This window comes from Crocodylus siamensis, chromosome 8, assembly GCF_052110815.1.
Source record: "Crocodylus siamensis isolate JL-2025a chromosome 8, ASM5211081v1, whole genome shotgun sequence".
Classification (NCBI taxonomy): Eukaryota; Metazoa; Chordata; order Crocodylia; family Crocodylidae; genus Crocodylus; species Crocodylus siamensis.
In genome coordinates this window covers 39,818,130-39,833,797 of record NC_143402.1, presented here as the reverse complement: position 1 = coordinate 39,833,797, position 15,668 = coordinate 39,818,130, and the positions used below count along the sequence as shown (strand labels likewise).

Sequence of the window (15,668 nt, the reverse complement as noted above, 5' to 3'; positions counted from 1 at the left end):
TGTAATTATGTCCACTGAGCTGATATGGCAGGGTTCATGGGGACAGCATACTAGCATTCTCATTCATGCTGTTCCCTGCAGGACCCAATCTCCAGGAAAGAACTTCCCACAAGGAGGATTGCAGTCTCACTTCCATGTATTCACACAAACTGGCCTGGCCTGGCCTGACCTGGGCTAAAGATAGTCAGCAAGTTGTTCACTAGGCAAGCACTTTGGTATAATCATCACTGTATGCAGATGCACAGCATTAATGATGGTGAGAGGAGACTCCTAGAAGGCATCATGTTGAAGCACAGGATAAGTAGAGATTGGGATCCATGCAGGAGGTATTGTGAGCCACAGGCAACTCCTCCTACCCCACCTGAGGGAGGATGGAAAGAGCAGGGTGAACAAGTGTGCAGAGATGATGCAATAATCAGGCACTAAGTAAACAGAGATAAACAGGGTGAATCTTCTCTTCATCCTCACTTTCCAAGATGTGTGTGTGTTGCTCTGTGTCCTTGCCACAATGGAGGAGATGACATCTTGGCTCCCTTGACAGAATTCTTGATGTGGGTGTTTTCTTTAAAGCCCATATAGAAAGATTGCAAAGGTGAAAGGGCATTTGGCTTTTCTCAAGAGTCTCTGGTCAATATTTAATCCGATATGGATTATTTTCTGTCTTCCAGGTACTTTCTCCTCCCCTTCGGTTCCCCCCCCCACACACACACACACCCACTCAATGCTAGCATACAAGGGGCAAGGAGGAGCTCAGACGCAGATGACAAGAGAGAAGTCCATACCACTGAGCTGCTCTCCATGACATGGGAAGATAGAAAGACAAGAAAGGCACTTGATGTGAAGAGAAAGGAAGCCAGCAATACCAGGCAGAAGCACTCAGACACAGCGAGGCAGCAAGTAACTGAAAATGGTCTCGGTTGGGCTGCAGCTCATGGGTTACACCCTGGGGTTACTGGGGACAATAGGCACCTTGACAGCCACACTCATGCCCAACTGGAAGAACAGCTCCTATATCGGCTCTAGCATCGTGACAGCGGTGGGCTTCACCAGGGGGCTTTGGATGGAGTGCGCCATCCAAAGCACTGGTATCACCCAATGTGATATCTACAACTCCCTACTGGATCTGCCTTCTGATCTCCGGGCTGCCCAGGCTATGATGGCGACCTCTGCTGCTGTTTCTACCCTGGCCTGCATCATCAGTGTGGTAGGGATGAGATGCACCATCTTTGCTCAGGGCTCCCCAGCTAAGGACAGGGTGGCAGTGATAGGTGGGGTAATCTTTGTCCTGGGGGGACTACTGTGTTTCATCCCCATTGTGTGGAATATCCATGTGGTGCTGCGTGATTTCTACAATCCCCTGATCCCTGACAGCATGAAGTATGAGATCGGGGAGGCATTGTACCTGGGCATCATGTCTGCCTTGTTCTCCCTCATTGGTGGCTTCATACTCTGCGCCTCCTGCCCACCCCGGAACCAGCAACTGGACTTTCAAAGCATCTACCAATCCAGAGCCCTAGCTGCCAAGAGCCCCCGGCCCTCCATCAGCCATACACTAAAGAGCCCCCGGCCCTCCATCAGCCATACACTAAAGAGCCCCCGGCCCTCCATCAGCTATACACCAAAGAGCCACCGACCCTCCATCAGCTATACACCAAAGAGCCACCGACCCTCCATCAGCCACACACTAAAGACTAATAAGAGTGAGTTCAACTCCTACAACCTGACAGGGTATGTCTAGGTACAGCAAGGCCCAGTCAATTCCCCCGCATCAAGTCCAGCGCTATCCTAGCAGCTGGCTAGGACCTCTACTGCTTTGGGGGCTACCTGGACTGAACTGTGGCAAGCACGGGGATGCCTTGCCTCTCATGCTTCTCATGGACACCGTCTCATTTAAATCCTGATGTTCTCTGAGGCTCCTGCATGGGACTTGCGGCTTCTTGGGAGACCAGTCATTGGTCCCACACACAGACTAGTCTGGCTTGGGCCCACATAGCCCTGTTGCATGAGATGGGTTTCCTTGAGCTGCCAGCGGTGAGTACAACCCAAACCCAACAGCCTCAGGAGACTAATCTCCCTTGGGAACCCCACTCTGCCTCCTGAGCCTTGCTACTAGGAAGAGAAGCCTCCAGGATGGCCAGCTCCACCAAGCCAGCCAACATCATGGAGGACAGACCTGGCAGGGAACTGACTCTGGCAGCTGGTAGGGCAATCCCAGCTGCTGTGAGAGTTCACTGAACGGAGAGTACTGGAAACAGGACACGGGAGGGTGTTTCCAACCTCCTGAGACTGGAGGAGGACTGTGGCAGTTGTGAAAGAGCAGAGGCTGGAGGAGCATTTGAGCAGGGTGGGGATGGTGGGGCTCACTTACTGGGACACAGGGTGAAGCACTTGCAGTGTCACGGTGGTCTGACTGGCATTGCAATAAATCTGAGAATTCACTGTTGTGCTGTGCCTAAGTTTTCTTCCCACAGTGAAAGGCCTTTCCACAGAAGAAAGTACCTAAGCCCACCCTGGGCCATCCTGTGCCCCTTACACCTGCCTGTCAGCTGCCAAGCCCTAGGGCAGGCTCACAGTCATATTTCAAAAGGATGGGGAACCCACTGTGAGACCCTGCTGCATTGAAATGCCTAGCTTTGAGAGCCAAATCCTTACAGGGTGGGGACTCCAGGTCCCCTTCCTGATGGATAGAGAACAAAAATTCCTAAGAGAACGATGGCAGTTCAATCACAGACTAATCCTGGTCCCACTCAAACCACTATGCTCCTGATTCAAGAGCAACACACTGTAATCCTCCCCTAGGATCCTCAGGCCAGAGTGACCAGAGCCAGACAAACAAGCCTGCATTAAGCTTTCATCTAGGCTGCTCAGTTGCCTGTACCCATATCCTAGCTGCTTCCTTGGGAAGCTCACCCAAGCTGAAGCCTGTGCTGGTGTGGGTGGAGCCAGAGCTGGCTGCAGGGACAAATGTATACGTGCATAGAGGTCTCCTGATGAAGATGTACAGGAGCACCAGAAGGCAGCAGGGTCCAGTGGGCAGGATATGGGCCTGACAGCTAGGAGCAGCAGAGCCTGAGCACAGCTCTGCCACTGACCTATTTGAATGACCTCAAGTCAATCACTTCTTCCTGTGCCTCAGTTATACTGTCTCTACAACGAGGCTAATGCTTTTCATGCAAAGTGCCCTGAGATCCTAGAGTAACATGGACTGTTTACAGACATCAGGTGTGATTACTGAGGTCCCTGGGATTCTTACCTTCATAGCAAGAGATTCTCCCAATTCCTCAGCCCACAGGTACAGAGAGCCCTGCACAACGGTAGGGACAGAGGCATCCTTGCCTTGCAGGGACTCTTTCTGGATGGACTGGTTAGCATCACAGGCCTCCCTTTCAGGCCTGAGCAGCACTGGAAGCCGTTAGCTATAATCCCACACTGAGCAAGTCCTTGTGGAGATGAGGGCCATAGCAGCTGAGCCAGGCAGGCTGAAAGGGCAGTGTGACCCCAAGCTGTTTCAGCATGCAATGGCAGTAAATGCCCTGTCCCCCAAGCTAAGTTGGAGATGTGCTCCTGGATTCCCTCACACAGTGAAATGCCCCCTTGAACCTTCCATGCTCCGACTCTGACATCACTTTTCCTGGGCTGTTTCCCGGGACCACTGGATACAAAAAGCATGTGCAGCCTTCTCCAGCCCAGGACCTGGGCCTCACATGGTGGCAGCTGAGTTAGTTGCCTTCTGCTCTCATTGTCCTGTGGAGGCAAAGAGGCTCTCACAATGAGAGGTTCCCCCATGGGCTCTTGCTGCTGCAGGGAGAGGTGGCTGTCCACCAGCGGCAGCCTAATTGGGAGGCAGAACCACAAACTGCGGCCTGCTTTGCTTGGAGCTAAACCTTCCCCCAACTCCTACTGGAAGCCAAATCAGACAGAGCTGAGGTGACAAAGGTGCCCACCCTCATAGTGAGCATGGTAAAAAGATTCCCTCTCAGGGGGCTGGAGGAGACATTCCCAGAAAGACCAGCTGACACACCAGCCCTGCCCACTGAGATAAACTCAATTGGCCACTGGCTCCATCCCCAAAGCAATTCCTGCTGCATCCTCCTCCTCCTGGGATGTCCTAGAGCAAGGCCTGACTCTCCTATCCCAGCTCAACCACAGAGGCCCTTCTTCAGAGTGGGATAGCAATTACCTGGCTGTGCCAAGCTCTAGGTGTCTCAGATGTTTCAGTCTCTCTCTCCACACTGTGACGTTGCACCTACTCGCATAGGCACCTGTTATGCTGGTTTGTGTCACCCACTCTGGCCTGTGGCTTGTTCTGTGCCATTGTCAATCACAGTGCTGCTCCCTAAGCCTGTTTCTCCCACACTGGAGCAACTTGCAGCAATGGGGAGGAGATAGGTGGGAGAGAACAAGCAGGCTGACAGACCCCTGCAGCAATCTGCAGCCCAAGATGCTCTGGTATCAGGGAGAGAGCAGTACACACTGTGAGCAGCCTTGGGTGCTCTCCCCATAGCTTAAGGGGCCCAGCTCGCCTCCTTTGCTGAAGGAGTGACCCCTCTGCTCTCTGGCTTGGACAAGCCCTGCTCTCCTGGAATGACCTTCTCCTTGGTTCTTGCAGACTAACCTTCTCCAGATGGGAACGGTCTCTTGCCATGTGCCGCCATTGTGCAATGAGGTTTGAATTTTGGCTGGAGCCTTTCCATGCTGAGGTACTGTACTCAAGACATGGCACAGCCCTGTGGGGACTCCTTGCATGGATGGGACGAAGCAGAGGCCTGATGTATTTTTTCCTTCTGTCTCAAGTGACAAGTCTTTGGGTGTTCTGCGTCGCAGCATTTCACTGTGCTCATTTCAGCACTTCCTCCTTCCCCAGCTGGAACAAGGGGGAACCACGCCAAGTCACCAGCCCCTGAAAGTCTGGTTGAGCATCCAGGCCAGGGGCTGGGAGTCAGAACAACTGGGTTCCAAACCCAGAGCTGATTTAATGCACCACATGGTCTAAGCCAGTTCCTCTTTTTTCCACACCTCAGTTTTCCCACCTATAGTACAGGGATAGTCTCATTCCTCATAGGGAAGCTGCAATGCTTAAATGCACTGATATTTGCCAACTACTCTCAATCCTTCAATGGCAAATGTTGCAGGTGTGCATAGGACACAGGTTTACAGCAGGCTCAGTGCATTGGTTCCAAGACAGCTCCTTGATGAGAGAGAATCTCAGGGTAGCAAAGCCATAGGCATAGCCCTCAGCAGACAGGTGATATTACATAATCACAGTCCCAGGGTGGGGGTTAACTCTGGGAGGCCCAGAGCAAAGGTTCCTATCAGACCCCTACCAATGCCATGGCTGCTAGTGCAACAGGGGCCTTTCAGTGTCTTAGGGCTGTCCCTACTTGGCCTGCTCCCTTGCTGGCTGTCGCTTCCCTACCAGGACAGAACAGGGCTGAGCAGAGTGCTGCGCTGAGGATCAGGATTAGAAGGAGCCTCTGTTGCCCATGCAGTACCACGCACAGTCATCAGCCTCCCGTTTAATTTAAATGGCTGGAAAAGAGATCAAACAATCTCTATGACAGTGAGGACTGGATGGCTTGGCCCTGGAAGCACCTGAAAGATCAGCTGTGATGCCCAGTCACCATGGCCCAGGCCAATGGAGTAGGGGTTCCTGAATGTGGTTAAACATCACAGCACTGCTTTTCATTCCTGGCATTTCTGTACTCCCAGGCCTGGGAGGATCCCAATCCCTCCACCGGGGGGGGGTGGGGCACAGACATGGGCCATGATCTCATTACCCTACACCTGTCATCTTAAAACCTCAGTGCAGGTGCCTGGGAGGTGACCTTTCTTTTTCCCATTTCATACATGAAAAAACAATACTTAATTCCATCATCCTCAGAGCCAGCAAGATGCCCCTGGGCCTTGTTTGAAACTCCAGTCTCTGGCTCCCAATCCTGTGCTCCAGCCTTGACACCACAACCCTCCATCTTGGGCATTCACAACCTGATCACGGTCAGTGATTAAATGTTCTCCTCACACACCTCCTGCCCTGCAGCATGCTCTGTATTACAGGGGTTGCTTTCTTTTGCTGTCCCAATGTGGCACCATGGTGTCATTGCTCTGGGTCCTAGGAAACAGGATGAGAGTGCCTCCACATTGCAAGCTGTTGAGGGACACAGCCATCCACAGGAGGTCAGAGATGAAGGATCTTGCTGACGTGCATGTGCTGACTCTGCTGGCTTTTATTAGAGACATCAATCAAAAAGTGAGGAATAAAATGATTAGGCCTGGCAGCATGGGTCCTGGCTGGACCTGTTTCATGGCAGCAGCAGGACTGGCTGCAAAGAGCTCCTTCTAAAGAAGCAGCCAGTCCCTAAGGTGGAAGATGCCCAAGGATAAATGACACTCAGGGAGCAGCTGTGATGAGGTCGCTGTTGCAGCATTCTTCTTCCAAGCTGACTGGGAATTTCTATTGAAACTATTTTACAATTTTTCACATTGCAAAGCACCAGTGGGTTGGCATGAATCTGTGCTGGAAACCCTCCGGGGGGGCTCAGGGCAGCGGAGGAAGAGAGATGGCCACAGTGCTCCATAATTGCCATTAGCCCAGCTGTGGCTAGGGAGATGCAGGTCCAAGTGTCTGCTGTGAGTAACTTAGTGGATATCTCAGCCTTAGCAGGACAGAATGGGACTGAGCAGGGACCTGCTCTAAGAATCAGGGTTGGAGGCAGCTTGTGTGACATGACACCATGTTCACAATCATCAGCCCACCCGGGGGCAGACAAGAGCTCACCCTTCTAGTTTAAATCACTGGAAGAGACCAAATGAGCTCTGTGGGAGCAAGGGCTGGACAGTTTGACTCTGGAGATACTTGAAGGATCAGCCAGGTCCGGGTCCTGGTCCTGGTCCTATATGTGATGCTGCATCCCCTGATCACCATGCTCTTTGCTATTCTGGGGCATCATTTTTTCTTTGGGGGAACGCTCCCCAGGGTTCTTTGTATGGATACAAAAGATGGGCCAAGCCTGAAATTCTCAAGAAGCACTGTATGATTGGAAAAGATCTGTCCAGCCAGCATTACCTGCTGTAAACCCTGGGCAAGATTCCAGGATGCCACGTGGTCAAAACACTATGCAGAAGCTGTGAGATAGGAGCTCAGCAGGACAATGCTGGGACATGCAAATGCAACAATAAAATAAGCACTAAGCACCTTGCAATAGTGAAATAGGCCAATAACAGCAAGCCCAGCACTGGCAGGGTCTTCAGGAAGCATCAAGCACTGAGCAGGCCATGCTCCTGCCTCACAAATGTAAACATACTGCTGAAGTCTTGCCAGTCTCTGACAGAGCTACTACAAAAGAAGTCTGTCATCCTGCCTGGCACAGTCAGGACACTGATGTTGCCCCCTTGTACAGGGAGGATCAGAGAGGGTGTTGCTTTGAGACACATCAGGGAGAGGTTGGAGGAAGCTGATGCTAGCTGGTGTGCAGATTCCTTTATGGGAACTGGGGGCTTCAGGTTCAGTTGGAAGGCTTGTCACCTCTTAGCCTCTCATAAAGCAATTTAGATTAGCAGAACAAGAGAAGGGCAATGGGTTCCTCGCTCAGACGTCACTATTTCTATCGTTAACCTTGCACAAGTGAAATCATGTTTACCTGCCACACTAATGCTCCTGATAATAACATGACTCATGCTTTCTCTCCTTGGTGCCATGAAAGGCGCCACCCTGGGGACCCATTCCAGGTGATAACAGATTAACTAGGGCTGGCTGCAGCTTATTTCAAAGTGAAAGACACTCACCATCTTGCGACCAGACCCAGCAAGAACAAAACCCCAAGCCTCACAATTTCTGCCATCCTCTGGATGAACACTGCTATGGCTCGGGTGGCAGTGACAGGACAAGTGATGAATGGGCAAGGAGTTTGTGGGGACTAATCCGTTAGCCAAACCCTACCCGGTCAGCCAGAAGCACGGCAGATAATTCAAGTCGAGGCCTAAACCAAGCAGGGAGCACAGGACCAAGGCAGACTCACTGCAACAGGTAGCAATAGCACAGAGAGCTCAATCAAGGGCCACCTATACACCATGGGCCATGGTCTTTATACAGGTCTGGAGCAGAGAAAGACCTTTTTTAAAGCCAGGAAAGGATGCATGGTCAAATTGCATTCATTTAATTAAGCTGCTTCATTTAAAATGTTTGCTACTTTGCAGATAGTAGATGAAAGGGATTTGAAAAATACTTGAAATAAAGGGGATTTTCTACATCAGAAATTCAGGTCTTATCTATTTGAGCTTTTTCTTTTCCCGAAGACATTATAGGCACCTAGGGAAGGTTTATGGCATCCTAGATATTTAAGAAGAAAGACCCAATTAATTAAGAAGAGTTATTTAAAATTCTGGGCATTGGTCATTTTTAGCAACATTTTCCAAAGTTGAAGCTAACAATAGAAGCTGAATGTTGTCTTTAATTCAGTACTACCCCCTTCCCCCTCCCAAACGCAGGGCTAAGAACCTCCCAGCTTACAGGCCAGACTAAAAGGGTGGTGGAAAGTACATAGGGTTGATAGTCAAAGTACCAGACAGAAGGAGACTGGGTCTCAGGAGAACTCAGATTTGGGTACATCACTTGGAAGGGCATGGGACAAAGTTAAGGGGTTTGGGGGTTACAAAATAGACAGTGTTTGAAGCCTGTGTAACCTTAAAGAAGGCTCTCCTAGCAAGCAGGCCAGGTCCAATTTGACTTAATTAAGTGGTGCCAAGCAACAAAGAAAAGAAAAGGCACAGGGGTTTTCAAGATACTCAATGGGACCCTGTGAAACAACACTCTTCTGGCTATATGAGAAACCTGAAAGGAGTTATCTTTCTTTTAAACTCAGATAAAGGACAAGGAAAGGGGGAAAATGTGCTTAATAAGTAAATCTAGTTGTGATCTTTCCAAGAGCTTTCCATGAGGTACATTGCCATTAGGCTAATCAGGTCATTGGGCACCATGCCAGCTCAGCACAGCCCAGTGATATGGAAGACACGCACTGGTTCCACCTCCAGGGGCACATGCTCAGCAGCCCAATGGGATTAGTGCTATGTGTGTTAGGCTGCTGCTCCAGACAAGGGTAGAGCCATCACAGTGTCGGATGCATGCAGCTGTGCATGTAAGCCTGGTGATCTGCAAGCCCACACAACACAGTATCCTTGCCTACTTGAATCAGCACAGGTAAGCAGGTAACTGAGGCTAGGGCTAGACACTGGACCTGAAGGCAGAGGCATTGAGATCTGTGTTGCCCCAGTTCCTTTTGTTTCCTCAGCGTTAACAGGAGCTGCAAGGTGCGCCGTGGGTTGATAGCTTCCCTTCCCGCACAGTACATGGAGCAGCCCATCTCCTCTCCTCTCCCTCTGTTAAGGAGGGAAGGTGCAATGGGGATGAGGCCAGTCAAATGAAAAAACAGACCACAGAGGCACCAGGGCCTAAAGTGGCTCAGGGAGTAAGCACATTAAGAGGGGCTTCCTCCTGCTGTGCTTCAGAGACAAATTCACATGCTCAGCTTTGATGATGAGGATCTGGTCTGCCTTCCCCCAACCTTTCCTTTCTGAGGCAGGGAGTCCTCCAGCCACCCCTTTGCTTCTCCGCTGAGCTGTGGCCTTACTTTGATGACTAATTTGGCTGTCGCAAGGAAAGCCACTAGAACAATTATCTTTGATCACCTTGTTGCTCTGAAGAGTGTCTCAGAACAGGCGAGGGGCAATAAAATATTAATACGCTCTTATCTTCAAAAGCAATAGAGAGACCATAAACAGAGCCAGCAGGTAGGAACTGCCAGCCAAGTCCGAGGCTATGGCCTTATCTGTTATGCTTCTGCAGAGACCACTGTCTTGGCCTGTTGCTTCACTTATGTAACACCCTCCGCCCATTTCCAGATCCAGGGTCTCCTCCTTGTCTGAATTTGGACCTGTCAGAGGCAGCAAGGTGAGCAGCAGGGTCAGGGTGCCACACTGGTTAATGCAGTCATCTCTTGGGCCTTGCAATGCACTGCAATGACACATCCCCTAAAGGGCTCTATACCCTGGATTTCAGCAGTGGTCCCTGACTTTGCTTGCCTCACTCCTGAATTGTCAGCTGTTTTAGGAGCTCTACAAGCCAAATGAAGTGGCTCTATGGGCCCAATCTAGCCCATAGGCTGTTTGACACCCAGTTATATCTTGGCTTCCAGGTGTTATTTGTTACCCATACCAAAGGGGGAAATGTTCCACTTTTACACCCCAGAGTCCCCTCTGAATCACAGAATCATAGAAGTTGGGCCAGAAGGACCTTGTAGATCTTCAAGTCCGACCCCCTGCCTGGGTGGAGGAAAAGACTGGACTCAAATGAGTCCAGCCAGGTAGTCATCAAGCCTCTTCTTAAAGATCCCCAGGGTAGGAGCCAGCACCACTTCCCTAGGAAGCTGGTTCCAGCTCCTAGCCACCCTAACTGGGAAGTAGTTCTTGCAGATGTCTCAACCTACTCTCTAATAATTTGTGTCCATTGTTCCTTGTCATGCCAAGGAGCACTAGGGGAAACAGTGTCTCCCCTAAACCCTTCTGATCCCCCTAAGTGAGTTTATAGACAGTCACCAGGTCCCCCCTCAGCCTTCTCGTGTGAAGGCTGAACAGGTTTAGGTCCTGCAGTCTTTTAATGTAGGGTCTGCCCTGTAGTCCCCAGATCATGCGGGTGGCCCTCCTCTGGACCCTTTCAATGTTGTCCACATCCCTCCTGAAATGGGGTGCACAGAACTGGACGCAGTACTCCAGCTGTGGCCTGACCAGCGTCACATGGGGGGGTTGGGGAGGATCACCTCCCTGGCCCTACCTGAGATGCACCTGTGGATGCACGACAAGGTCCAGTTAGCCCTGCCAACCGTGACCTCGCATTGTCGGCCCATGTTCATCTTGGAGTCAGTAATGACTCCAAGATCCCTTTCTGCCTCCGTGCTCTCAAGAAGGGAGTTTCCCATCTTATAAGTGTGCTGCTGGTTACTACTGCCCAAGTGCAGCACCCTGCACTTGTCAGTATTGAAATGCATCCTGTTTATGTCAGCCCACTCCTGTAACCTATCCAGGTCTTGCTGCAGTCTTTCCCTCCCTACTAGCGTGCTCACCTCACCCCAAATTTTGGTATCATCAGCGAATTTAAACAGGCTGCATTTCACCCCATTGTCCAAATCGCTGATGAAGAGATTGAACAGTGTGGGCCCAAGGACCGAGCCCTGGGGGACACTGCTGCCCACTTCCCCCCAGGTCGAATATGACCCGTCCACCACCACCCTCTGAGTACGACCCTAGAGCCAATCTGCAATCCATCTGACTGTGTAGGCATCAATGCCACAGTCGCCTAGTTTTTTAATGAGGATGAGGTGGGAGACTCCTTGGCATGAAATAAACTGAACTAAAACTCCCTATAACTAAGGGATAAGAGTGGCCAGGTGTTCCAGTTTCATACTATGCCTCGCTCCCACTTTCCAAGCTGCCAGCAATAAAGGAGATTCATCTTTTAGAGACTGGATCCTTCCATTATCCTTCAGAGACAGGATTCTTCGCTGGAGAGGAGATATAAAGCCAACTCTGGTCCCCAGGGAGCAAGGGTGACAGCCAAAGCAGCCATTTCCAGGTGGTAGAAAGGATAGTGGCCTTTTTAAGATAGCACTGAAGAATATAGCAGCATTGTCCCACTTGGACAATGGAAGAATCATCCTCTTTTGTATCATGGGCCAAGTTTTCAAATACCTTTCCCAGAAGCACTCACTATCCTTGAGTACCTGCTGAACATGCATGGAACATAAAAGAAATAGCTGCTATTGATCACCTGAGCAGTGAAAAGTCCCATGCCCCCAGACATATTTTGAGAGGGCTAGTTTTTAAGTTTCCCCTGCTTTTTAATGGGGGGAGAAGAGCACTGACAGACACTGGAGTTAAGGGAATTGAGGAAGTTACTTCATTCAAAAGCCCACAAACTAAGTGACGTGGATAGAAAAAGTAGTAAACTAGATTGAAGCCCTAAATTTCTCTAGGTCCAAGTTTAATATATTGATGCCCTTTGAGTCATTCTTCCATAGCTTAACTGTAAAGATAGTGTTGCTCTTTGCCTCCAGATTGTCCCCTCTTCTCCACAGGATGCCTCAAGTTCATCTCAGTGGTGCACAGTAGATACTAAATTTTCAAAGGCACATACGAAAGACAGGCAATTAGACTCTGATCAGCCCTACCGTTCCAACTATTATATAGGCTGCTTCCCCCAACACATCTTTATTGTAATGTTATTTGTAGATAGCAATCTCTGCAAGAGGCAGATAATGCCAATGCAGACTGTTGATTTTGGTAAGACTAGTTCCCACCATTGTTAAACAGAGAGGAGTCCAGATAGAGGAGATATGGGTTGCACACACCCATAGGAAGCCTGGTAGATAAGAGATTGCAGATATAATCTGCTTTTGTTTTTTTAACATCATGCAGGGACACACTTTAAGAGCCAAGCAATTCCTAGAAGAATCATTTCCTTGCTTTGCTAGGGAAAGAAGCCTGAAACTCAGAGTCACAGACAAATAACTTGCAGATGGAAGACAGTCCCAAGTCTTTGAGCTACTGGAGAGGACACCTGAGGTCAGCAGTAGAGAATTCACAGCCTGTGAAAAACTGCTGCTACAGTGAGACTATTAAGACATATTAAATTGCCAACTGGCTCAAGCACATTCCCACAGGCCAGAAAGTAAACACCCCAGAGTTTATAAATTAGTAGTTCCTTTGCTTTGAATAATGTCCCTTCCACAAAAGTGAAAGAATCAGCCTGTATGCTCTCCCCTTAATGGGCAGCATCACAATGGCACCCATGTGGTCTTTGCGACTCATGAGTCATCAGAAATAGAATCTGCAATTGAAACCAAGTTAACAAGACTGCTGGGGTATGAGCCAGAAGCAAATCCAGCCAATTGCCACCATTTTATTAGCTGTCTGTTGCTAATGAAAATAGTCAGCCAAGTATTAGACTGGACCAAAACCCAGAGCAAGCCAGTCAAGTGTGAAGAGATCATTTTTACATAGTCACTTCAGTATATAGCCACACTAACCAAGAGGAGTTGAGTCCACTTCACCTAACAGAGATACAGTATAGATCAGGATTCATCCAGCACTCACTGAAACTAGTGGTAAAACTGCAGGTAGGATGCCTGCCAAAGGATTTGGAAGCATCTGAAGCCCTAGGCCAGTAGGAGGGCCATATATGGTTCTTGAATGGTTCACATGGATTTGGAATTGACTTGGCAGATTTGACTTAGGACTTGAAATTGTTTCCTTTAAAAATCAGGAGATATTACTGGAACAAGATCGTTATTTGAGAAAGTGACACTAAGTCAGGTGAGCTTTCAGGCTCACAAAAAAGAAAATATCTATAGCAAAGGAACTAGAGTCTAAAAGGTTCACTTTTTCACTAGCAAAAGCTATTCTTTGGTTTTATTTATACCTCACAAAACAAGAACATTTCTAATATAAGCAAGTGTTTGTTCCAAAAGCCAGAGACAAATAAGATTAGGGTTCAAAGGTACTCAGAGCAAAAACACCATAGGATTAAATCAGACAGACACGGATACAAAAAATATGTTGCTTTAAATCCATTGGACACAATTGAAGGAACTTCGCAGAGAAAATAAAACTTAGGAAGTGAGGATCTTTGTTTCCTGCATTTCATTACCAGGTACCCCAGTGATCAGGGCCTTTCTCCAGATACAACTCAGTGAAGAAAGGAAACAAGTAGAGATCTAGCAAGAGGAAACTTTTTAAACTATGGCAAGGGTGTCAAACTCATTAAGCTAGACCAGTAGCACAGAACTGGTTTGCAGGCTGAATGAGTAATGCTTGGCCAGTCTGGCCCATGCTGCAGTCTGAGATCCACAGCAACATCACAGGCTGGATAATAAGGGCCCCATGGGCCAGATCTTTGACACCACCATATTATTATAATACAGTGCAAATAGATTTAGACACTGGCTAAGCTTTCAAGGCTGCAATAAAGAAGTGCCTCATTTCAGGAACAAAGAAAAATAAAAGAAAAAAATCTAGCATCAAGACAGCTAAGGACCCAAAAAGACAAAACATCAGTGGATCTTATTTCCTCAGTGCTCCACTCTAAGAAAGTATCTGCTCATTTAATATACAACAAATAGGAACAGTGACATTTTAGAAAGATGCTATGGCTAATGGTTAAAGAAGCTGTTTTGGGCAGAAAAAATACAACTTATGGCTGTGATTTGGGAAAAATGTCCCAAATAGAGCTAATTTCTATTTGTGGTACCAGAGCTATGAAAGTTCACTAGAATGAAGGCAAAGATATTTTATTGCAGAAGGAAGGTTGCAAAAAGGAATTTAGCTTCTCTGATGGATAAATCTGCATAGGAAAGGATTTTGTTATATGCAAAGCAAAGAAACTGATTAAGAGACCTTGATGTTTCTACAGAAGCAGCAAGACTGCTCAGTTATCTGGAAAGCTGTTTTCAGATTCCAAAGCATAGTACTAAAATTAGTTATCTAAGATCATTCATGGATCTTATTTAACTACAGCAACCTTTGTTAATTTTTCCACTGGTGAAATCAGAGCACAGAAAGTGTGGCAAAAGCACTGGCAGCTATAGAATAACAGGGGCACAGCTAGCAAGGATCTCTGGAAGTAATCCTTTCAAATAAATAACAAAAAAAGAAACATTAAAAGCTGATTCAATTCCAAGCCCGGGGAATGACAACAGTGAACAAATCTGGATATAACATCAGTTCAATCACTTTTCAGCCTCTTGAAGGCTCAGATCAATGGTGAGCCCTTCACAAGCGGGGGGTGGAGCAAGAGCTGGGTTGGAGTGCTGCCACCTAACGCCCCGTGCTGCCACTGTTCTGCCTCTTGCAGGGAGTGGGGTGAGGGAGCCCGGCTCCCCCACCCTCTGTCTGGTCCTCAGCCTGGCTTCAGAATCATGGCGGCGCTCCCCCACGCTTGGAACACGCCGATTGGCTGTTTCCGTCAGCCAGTCAGAGTGCAAATAAAGCATTAGGGAAGGACAGACAGACTTAAGCTTTTATAATATTAGAACGTTAAGAATCATGAACCAAAAGATGACAAAGCCGTAAGTGAAATACAGAGTGCCCGAGCGAGGGACTAACATGAGAGGGATGGGAGTCAGGAGGGGAATGCAACTAGAGTACAGTAAATACAATGTTAGCCCCAGGGGGCACAGTGCCAAGATCAGGCCAGACCCTGGGTGGTGGTGGCACTAGCCCCAGGCTAGTGGGTGTGCTCCAGGAAAGGGAATCGGCCAAACACAAGGCACCCCCAGGGAGGCACTCAGAGCCTGGAAGGTGGTCGGGTACAGTGAGGTGGGTGGCTTAGTGCAGGAGCACCCCCTACTGGCCTGCACATAGCTCACATGCATCTGATCTGGCCCACAGGCCAGGCCACATAATTCATCCAGCCTGCAGCCCTGAAATGCTTGGCATCGCTGGTTTATTTATTTACACTATGGAATTTGCAGAAGGTTCAAAGGGAGAGCTTATGGGGAAAAAAACATGCACGGCAAAGTCAGAAATACAGAAACTGTTAAAGAGTGCTAGCAATTCTGGGTCTGCTATGTTGTACTTGATGTAATGTAACAGGTATGGAAGTGCCCCAAACTTCAAGTCATATT

The 15,668-nt window shown here is 48.7% G+C and overlaps 1 protein-coding gene across 1 annotated transcript; it reads left to right on the top strand.

Annotated features, from left to right (window-relative positions):
• The first annotated feature begins 767 nt into the window (after positions 1-767).
• CLDN2 (claudin 2) lies at positions 768-2,023 on the top strand. The gene has a single exon (XM_090060401.1). The coding sequence runs from the start codon at positions 908-910 to the stop codon at positions 1,736-1,738; it is 831 nt and encodes a 276-aa protein (XP_089916527.1). The 5' UTR covers positions 768-907; the 3' UTR covers positions 1,739-2,023.
• Positions 2,024-15,668: the final 13,645 nt, after the last annotated feature.